The sequence below is a fragment of the Humulus lupulus genome, unplaced genomic scaffold (assembly GCF_963169125.1).
Source record: "Humulus lupulus unplaced genomic scaffold, drHumLupu1.1 SCAFFOLD_34, whole genome shotgun sequence".
Lineage (NCBI taxonomy): Eukaryota > Viridiplantae > Streptophyta > Magnoliopsida > Rosales > Cannabaceae > Humulus > Humulus lupulus.
The window spans coordinates 10,831-20,589 of NW_026908661.1; the positions used below are offsets into that span (position 1 = coordinate 10,831).

The window sequence follows — 9,759 nt, forward strand, 5'->3', positions numbered from 1 at the left end:
ATTATTATAATTAATGTATTTATTATTTTCTGTAAGGTGAGATAATGACTATATTTTGTAACGAAACACTATTGCCTATAAATAGGAAATCCAAAAATCAAGATGAATCAAATCAATCCAAAAAGCAAGATGAATCGAATCACATTTCAGATTCAAATGGACGTAGACACTTTGTTTGCTAAACCACTATAAATTTCTTGTTTTATTACCTTATTATTTAAGTATTCGCATATATATATTTTGAGTGCTCCAAGCTTTATTTATTTACTAGCACTATTTGTGTTATAACCAAAATCCAACAACAACAAAGTGCATGTTTACAAGTCATCAATATCACACTCACTTAACATCTATCGATATAAAATATATTTTTTTAACATAAAGCGCTACATAATCTAATTAATAGACATCGCCAATCTCTTATTTACTTATAAGAAAAAAACAATTACTTTTAGGGCAGTTGTTTTCCACGCCTAAGATTGTCAAAGGAACATAACATAGTAACGAAGGTTTATTTGTATACAAAAAAGACAAGAAAACAAACAACAATAATGCAAAACCTTTGTACGGAGTTTCTTTACAAACAACACTCCTCCCTCTCTCCATTCTCCATTTCTATTATTATTTATGACTCAAAAAGCTATAAAATAAATATCTACCGTCCACTTGTCAAACAAATCAATGGCACCCGAGCAAGATTTTGATATAACATCTATCACTACTACAAGTATTCATGAAACTTTAAACCCAACAAAAAATAATATACAAAACCACCTGCTTACACTAATTAATACAGATATACACTTGATCTGAACAATAGCCACGCACCAGAGGGAGGAACTACAATAGCATTCTGTGAAAGAACAGACCCCTTTTTATTTGTGATCGGCAGAGCAGTAAACCATCACCTACCTGTACTTGTCTTAACACAAGCCCTTCTCAGCAACCAATAGATAGATGAATCTTGGAATACCGCAACCTTATCATGATAAAATACCACCCAAGGAATAATGCGAAAAAAAAAACTCTCAGAATAAAAGATGAAGCATGCGCCATTCAGGGAGGTCGGTGTCCACTGTCAGTGCGTTGCCTCACCAACTAGACCTCCATCTACCTCTTCGGTTCATTCAAAGTTTTTCCCTCGAAGAATTCACCTAACATTCGCTCAAGATCCTCTGCTGAGAATCTTATGTACTTCTGGGGGTTCTTCCCATTCTCAACCAAAGGCCTGAAAATAAAAAAATATAAACAATGCATATCTTCTCAGTTAACTTAGCAATGTGCCTAAAATTGTCATAAAGAGTTCATATGACCCTGATGAATTTTGTACATGCAGGATATTCCCATAAATTTCCAGCTTCATTGCATGCATGCATGCATGTAAGCAAGGTAGAAATACTTGTAATTATTCCCTCCAACAAAATGCTTGTGTTTAAACGGAGCATACCCGAATCGTTTTACGAAAGACCTGTAGGCAGGCAATAGTACTTCAGCTACTGCAAGCCTCAGTGACTCACGTAGCTCAGTGTCAGGCACTGTCCACTGAGATTGTTTTTGATGAAGTTCCTCAAATTGCATATTGAATATCTTGAACCTGTAATCAATTACATTCTCTAGATAAGTCAAAAGATTTATGAGAACCAGGCATGCCTAATGGAAAAGGAAAATAATATAGATGTATTGCATGGTTGATTCCAATTATAACCTGTCTTTAACCAATGCTCTTGAAACACCGCTACTGTTTCCTCCATCACCCCCAACTGAGCTACCACCACCGGATGAGGTCAGACCTTGAATAGTGAGACATTGCAGAATCTGGAAAAAGAGAACACACCATCAGTGAATTGCAGGCAAAACCCAGCTTTCCAGACAATAATTAGAAGGCGACATTCTTGCTAAGAGAATTAGTTATACTTCCAAAACCGAGATTTTATTCCCACTAATACTGAAACTTCTTATTTTTAACCACGTTATGGCAGCAAAAACTATGTTTAAGAGGAAAAAAAAAGTCAAAATTGCAATATGTAAAAGTGTTAATTTTGACAAAGATCACCAAGATCCTAATCATGGGATTTGTGCGTGTTAATTTTGACAAAATGGAAAACAAGCTATAAATGGATAGCCTCAGTAAGTACTGCAAGTAATCTCTTCGCCATCTACAGATAATTGTCATACAATGAGCATCATACACTTCTATCACAAGCCAAAACTTAGGCACTTAGATGAAGACCAGGGGTCCATTGGTACAAAACACATCCTCCATATGATCTACCAAGTAAATTGGTATTGTCCATATGATAAAAGAAGAACTATGTGCATGGAATCAGATGCAGCAAAGGAGATGGGGATGACCCCTTTATTCACTGAAAGAAAATCAGAGAAAAAACCTCTCAAATACAAAATATGATTCGTAAAAGCTAGTCCTTTTTTGTTGTCCATGCCTAGTATGCCTTTTCAAAACACTATGTTACCCTAAAAATAAATTTATAAAAAAAAAAGACCATCATATCCTAAAACGACACAACATAATCAAAATCATATGATAGAACTCTACTAGAATCCCAAAAGTCTAGCAGAGTTACGAACCTATCATCATAAAAACTAAAAAAGAGTCAATAAAAGCTTCAAACAAAAACTCCCAACTACCCAAAATTCCTTCCTAGTTGTCATTCTGCACTAGAGTCCCAAGAAGGTAAGAACTCAAAACGCCTGGTTTCTTTGGACAACCAAAAGAGAAAAAAATAGCAACAATGTCTAATACTTCCAACAGATAATGAAAAAAGCACACATATTTACAGCCACGTGCAGTGCCACCATGTCTACATGAGCAATCATAATTGTTCAGAGTGATCAAATTTCCAATGCACCAAATAGCAGACAGTGACCAAGCAATGAATGAATAAATACACACTTAATATAGTTAATAGGAATAAGAACAAAGTGGATTATAACACAGATTTGTTATTACAAAAAATACACATTTAGATAGTAAAGTCAATAGAACTGCAGAATGATTGGGTCAAGAAAACTGCACCTTTCCCCAACAAATCCTTTTGTATTGATTTGCATGCTGCTGCACAATCCTCCGGTGCCTTTGCACCCAATCATCTCCTAACAAATCTTTGGCTTCAGATCTAAAACAAGATAAAATTAAATAAAAATAAGAAACAGAACTATGTAAGTAAATCAAGCTTGCAAAGTCCATATAAATATTCTGAACATAATAACAAGAGACAAACCTGCGCACAGATCTGACCATGTAGTGGATATTGTTCATAAGAAATAGGTGAGTTAAAGAAAGATCCTTGTACTGTTTAGACTTCCCATCCAAATTAGTCTGAAGGGCCTGCATTATTTGCATTGTTACTGAGGCTAACTGCGAACCAGATTCACCTCCATTTTCAAATTCTTGGAAAAGTTGCTTTAAGGTTGACTGGTAACTGCAAAACAACAGTTCATGTCAAACATATAGACATGCAATTTCACATCAATCAAAAGATACACAGAAATAAAGGTCAATCCATCCAAACTAAATATATAGCATGCCAACTCTTAATAAATTACCCAAGCAACAGTTTCCATGTTATAAGATGTCGTGCCTAAATTCATAAAAATCATATGAAACAAAAAATGAAAGAAAAAGATATGTCATGTCCCCATTTCAATGAAAAATGAATAACTAAATTTTTGGTGCAAGAGGTAAGAAATTATGTTAGCAAAAGACATAGATACTTAAAGGCACAAGTAAAGCAGATTGACACTTTCCATGTTATAAGAAAAATTACTAGAATAAACAATTTCACCACATAAATACATGGCAGTTTTTACAAACAGTGGATTCATTACTATAATTTACAGATTTGCTCTTTAGTATAGGGAAAGCAAGGTCCACCAAACTTACTCAAATAAAAACTTCACATAGTTGATCACATAGCTTGTCAAGGGATGAACAGTTCCATCTAATACAGCAGTTTTGGTCGCATCCTTTTCAACTGCTACTTCAAAATCACCAAATGTCTCTTGAGCTGTCTGGGCCAACCGTTTTGTCAAACTTGATGCTGATTCTCTAATTTCAGCACAAGCTTTTCCTTTGAAAATTGTCTCAATCTGCAGATGATTTCAGACAAGGTAATGAATAAACCTATCATGCAACAAAAGTACCCTAAACATGCAAGCAAGGCCACCTAGACAGTAGACACCTACGAATAAGATTCTGCATGACTGGCATTATGACCTTGCAATAAAATCAGTCACTGATTACTTAACAGAATAATTCTTATTTCTTATATTATTTTATGTCTAAGGCTCCATGCCTAATACTACGGGACCAGAAAACTATAGCAATTGCTAGGGAGGTACTCAAACCTCAGACTTTATTGGAGCAAACCACATGCCTAACCATTTAAGCTACCCTTGTGTAACGATTCTTATTTCTTATTGACTGTGGTCAACTGAGAGGTAAAGAATTATTCCCATGGTAGGTGGAAAAATGAATCTCCTTTTAAATTGGATAGGCAAGTTTGTTTGATGGTATCTAGATATTTACTCACCATTTTCAGGGATGAAAATTAACAAAATTTCACAATGCACTCTAACATTAGCATGAAAACGTTTAGAAAAAATTTCATGCAAAACAAGCAGTTATTTTGTTTCTCTTTTGTTTTGGCTGAAGCCTATTTTAACACAAAAAAAACTATTGAAACCTAAAAGTCCTAAGTCTGGCGAGCATGTTCCAAGTAATGAAGCTCTAGCAGCATCTTTAGATGACTAAAAAATTCTTACCAACAAGAATGGTTGAAATTGCATTATTAAAGTAGGGATACTGACATACTATGACTATACAATACAATCATTCTTCATTTAGCAACATTCAAATTTCATCAAAGGGTTAAGTAGACTTTTCCTCTACTCCTTACATTATTTTTTTATAAAATAATGCTCTATAACTCGTCACATTATATCTTATTAAAAAAAATTCTAATAAACATACTATTTATTTAAAAAAACAATGATGCAAAGAAAAATTGACAGCATTATTGATACCTCTGAATGAAGCTCTCTCATTATTTCATACATGTCTAAAAGAACAAACAACTTTTCTGGAGATCTCTTGCTTCTAGCAATTGCCTCACCAAAACTAAGAAGCATCAAAACACTACCAATAGTGACTTCAGAAAAACATTGGTCACTTAGAGAATCAAAGCCATCAAATAGCTGATCACAAACTTTCCTCTCCCCAGCAAAGAGCAATTTCACCTGTCCATGTGTCCAAGACTAGTTAAATATTTTAACCCCAAAAAACAAAAGCCTTAAGATTTCATCAAATTCTGAGTACTTACAGCTATGCGCATGTAATGAATCCAGTTCCCAATTTTAGCCTCCAAAACTTCCCATTGCATCTTTTGAACATCTTCCTTGCTAAGTTTCTCAACTCCCAATTTGCGAAGACTTTCTTCCAAAACCGAAGAGCGGGAATCCCTGAGTAGAATGCAAAATTATTAAACTTCTTGCAATGTCTTGACACTTATTTGATTTTAATTTGACACACGAATGCTTAGAGAATCAAATGAAACAGAGAATAATTAGAAAAATGACATGGTGTGCAATTTCACACCACACAATTTCACAGAGAAGAAGGCTACGATATTGAATAAAAAGAGTTTTTCACACCTAGATTACATGTTTAAGGTCAGACTTGTCTTCCCTAAAATAAGTCAGATTTGTCTAACCATGCAATGCATCCACCTTACAAGTCATATTTCGTCATATAGACACTTATATGAAGATTATTAGTCAATGGCATCATTAAGGATATGCCATTTTCTAGAGTCTTCAAAAGTTTTCTCAATATAAATATATATATATTGCCACATCATCATAATTGTTAGCACTCATTTATGGGTAGTAACCATTGAGAAGTCTTCCATAAAAATATATATATCTGTTGTTTGCAACAATTTTTACTAGTTTCATTTTATCATCAACATTCCAATTGATCTTGATTGCCGGTATATCCATCACTAGCGATGTATTCTTATTTGTGTTTGTGTACTTATCTTATTTGCATCATCTCTTCATGTAATAGAAACAAGAAGAATAATTCTTATGTAATAATTGAGAACAAAATAACCTATTTACCTATAAATTTTCACCAATTGCTGTCGCTGACCAGCTTGAACCATCTGCACAGCTAAATCATGTAGCAAAGGCAAAACCCTTGGTGGAATAAGAGTAGGAGGCGTATATACAGCAGTTTCCAAGTCAGGGTTTGGATGTTCTGAATGGTTATGGGGGTGGTGATTTCCACTAGAATCACCATGCTTCCCAGGAGATCCTGATGGTCGCAGTGAGTTTGGAAGACAATCAAACAGTCGTTCAGGTTCCACAGGTTTGCTAGAAATTCAGAATAGAAAAAATATTAGAAAAATAGAAATCAAGTTTACTTGCAGGGATAAACAAAGTGCAATAATTGCTCTACCACACAAGCTTAATCCTGCTCCCTGAATCAGTTAAATTTACATGCATCATTGTTGAGACCAGCACTGAAAATGGCCACTTTTCCCTCTATTAAGTAGTCATTCATTTCAAATAAGAACTTTATCATGCATTTTTGCAACAATAGACCAAAGAAATGTTAGAGCATATATATTACTAAGAAACAAGTAAAATCCTAAAAAACTTACTTACGTGTAACATCCATTCCCAATAGCTTTTTAAATAAAGGGGTGGGTGAAGTAATATCATTAGCAAAGTAGTAGGATTTTTATAAATGCATGCAATAGCCTAAAATTATGAAGAATGTTGCGCGTTAACTACACAAGAAAATACAGAAACAAGCAACCTCTTCCAGAGAACAATAAAACCGGCTTATACAAAATGTCAATTGATCAAAATCAGACGCCAGACTAGAAATCACAAAGTTGTTATTCTTAAAACATTGGACTACTTAGTTAGAAAGGTGAACAAAGTGGTGACAATACCATAGTAGTATAACTAAACATAAAATAAGAAAGAAAAGCAAATAAGTGTGGAAGCACAAACCTGTAAGATGTTAACTGCTGCTTAAATTCGTCTTCGAGCTTTGAAATAGCCTTTGTCAGTAAACCATTTGCATGGTTGAGAACCCCTTCAGTACTCTTAAAGCCTTTGCTGCTACTAAAGAAATGGATATTTTTTCTTAGCTGATCGATAGCTTCTAGATAACTTTCCAAGTCCTCATGTGGCCCCCTGAGTATTTTCGCCTCTGCCTGTGTATTGGAAAATAAAACAACTAATCTCATAAAATGTATATCATAACGTCATTGACAAGAGCGTTTACATGTCAAGTGGTAAGGTTGAAGTTTAACTTTATCCATTAGAATACATATCATTTAAAAAAAAAACACTTTTTTAATAAATTTCTTGATTGCAAAAGACGTCAAATATACACAAACCTAGTAGAAAGCCCAATATACCTCTAACAAAACCAGAGATATCTTACAAAGAAAAAAATCCCAAAACATTAAGTATCCATCAAGCAATACATATAGAAAATATTAATAAAATAATATAAAAGTTCCAGTGACACCTATTCAGCAAGGTTTATGAAAACCAATCTGAAGAAAGTCTTAACAGTCACTCCAGCTAAGTTTAAGATTTAAATGTAATCGTGTACTTCCAATATACAATTCTATAGGTGCATTTGTATAAAACCCCACTATAAATTAAGATAACATAAAAATCAACTAAACAAACAAGATAGCTAAATCTAGACTTCGAAACATCAAAAAGAAAATGATCTTAATAATCAAAGCTACAGAAAAGTAAAACACGGATAAATCTTAAGTACCAACCTGACGAGCAAGATCAAATTGTGCCAATATAACTTCTGCAGACTTTAGAGTCTTATCGATATTCTCGTGGGCTTTCCGAATAGAATGAGTTCTAATCTGTACAGGGCAGAATTAGAGCAAACCCAATAAAAACTCCATAAACGGCAATATCGGAGCTATGAAATAAAGCAAACAAAACAACACAGCATTCCCCAAGATCTGCCATTTTATTGCAGATAAATCAGTGTAAAAAGGCAAAAAGAACAAACGATTTGAAAGACCCATATTTTCGGTTCGCTGCTATTGGGAAAGTAAACGAGAAGTCAACAAAACGAGCAACTCAAATGATCAAATTCCTTCCCAAAAAAACTGCCTCTTTTTGCATACCCTTTTCTGTTTCCTACTCATATTTTCCGAGGAACCAAACATTGAAAGAAAAAACCAAGATGAAGAAAGGGAACCCACCTGAGTAGGGCGCATAGCGGTCTCGAGGGCTGAGAGACGGTGATCGAAGGAGCCAAGTATGGTGACCACTTTATCGGTTATGGTCTGGCTCTTCTGAAGAGACTCTCTCATCATGGCAGCCTTCTCGCTCAGTGGATCCGCCCCCATTGCCGCAACCCCCATCTCGCTCTTCTTTCCAAGAATTGAGCACGAGAGAAGAGAGAAAAGGAGATGGTAGTTTGAAGAAGCTTAAAGTCGAAGATATTGAGATGGTGGTTAGTTGGGTATGGTGAGTCCGATGATGGACCAAAGAAGAAGCCCCAGTTTGACGTTTCGCTGGGAATACATTCTTATTCGTCTCAATGTCTTGATGTCTATGGTTTGACAGGCTGGCTGGCTGGTCTTCTCTCAAGTCTAATTTTACTTGCTAATTTCATATCTTACTACTAATTACTAGTAATTACCCCATTTTGGTTTTTTAGTCTTTTTCTTTTTATTCTTTTTTAAAAATTATATTATATATTTTTACTAATACAGTATCATTTTTCTTTTTATGACTAAATAGAGTATCATTTTCACAAACTAGATTGAGAAAAAAATTTATAATAAAATTTTTACTCAAAACACATTCAAATAGTAGCACGGCTACACATCTGGACCCCAAAACCCGCCACTTGAAGGACATGATCGACTCGCACCCATAAAGCCCGAAAAAATGACAAAAGCTATGAATTCGAGTTGGATTGGGATCCACCCGACCGCACAATCAGGTCGGGTTCGAATGTTCAAGTATAGGTGATTTGGCTTCGAGTGTGTAACTCAAACCCACTCGTAAATTTTTTTAAATATTAATAATAAAAAAATTAAAAACAGAACCTTAAAAATTCTAAATTCCTAAACGGCTAAAACTTACCTCTACCCTCTCTCTCCCTCATCAACGACGCCAAGAAAACACACCCATGCCACAAGCACGGCCACCAACCACTGGCCACCGACATGTGACAACACAACCCCTCTTCTCTTCTATTCAAGCTCTCTCTCTCTCTCTCTCTCTCAATCTCACACACCTACGACACCGACGAGGAGGACCACTTACCATGACCTAGAGAGGGCCCTCAACTTCGAGCCTTGGCTTCTCCCTCCCTCAACCAGACCAGCAACGACACATTAAGATTTTGTTTTAGTTATGTTTTCAACCCGAACCCGATGCAAATCCTACCTAAACCCGAACAACAACACCCGACAAACCCGAACCCGATGCAAATCTGATCACAATTCAGACATGTTCACTATGTGTTTGCCACATCTAAAACCCAACAAACTCAAACCCAATGCACCCGAACCCAACAAACTCATCCAATGTGCAGCCCTAAATAGTAGTATGCAAGAAATATACATTTTTAGGAGAAAAAATGAAATTCATTCATAAAAATATAGTGTCTACTCTATAAAATTTGGATAATTTATAACATTATGTAAGTGTCAAGTGCAGGGATGCACATTT

The 9,759-nt window shown here is 35.2% G+C and overlaps 1 protein-coding gene across 1 annotated transcript; it reads right to left on the minus strand.

Annotated features, from left to right (window-relative positions):
* Positions 1 to 533: 533 nt before the first annotated feature.
* Positions 534 to 8,612, minus strand: LOC133810304 (exocyst complex component EXO70A1-like). The gene is made up of 12 exons (XM_062246050.1): positions 8,277 to 8,612; positions 7,833 to 7,928; positions 7,042 to 7,247; positions 6,139 to 6,393; positions 5,340 to 5,478; positions 5,044 to 5,256; positions 3,902 to 4,107; positions 3,240 to 3,440; positions 3,035 to 3,134; positions 1,706 to 1,815; positions 1,448 to 1,594; positions 534 to 1,228 (listed from the first exon to the last, which is right to left on the minus strand). Exons 1-12 carry the CDS (start codon positions 8,436 to 8,438, stop codon positions 1,111 to 1,113), a joined length of 1,953 nt encoding a protein of 650 aa, XP_062102034.1. The 5' UTR covers positions 8,439 to 8,612; the 3' UTR covers positions 534 to 1,110.
* Positions 8,613 to 9,759: the final 1,147 nt, after the last annotated feature.

What these genes read in the sequence shown, in the direction of transcription:
- LOC133810304 (XM_062246050.1), bottom strand. Translation starts at nt 8,438, where the DNA reads ATGGGGGTTGCGGCAATGGGGGCGGATCCACTGAGCGAGAAGGCTGCC. An exon ending in CAGCAGTTAACATCTTACAG is followed by an intron (nt 6,394 to 7,041) that starts GTTTGTGCTTCC and finishes CTGAATTTCTAG; the next exon opens with CAAACCTGTGGAACCTGAAC. An exon ending in CAATTGGTGAAAATTTATAG is followed by an intron (nt 5,479 to 6,138) that starts GTAAATAGGTTA and finishes CATTCTACTCAG; the next exon opens with GGATTCCCGCTCTTCGGTTT.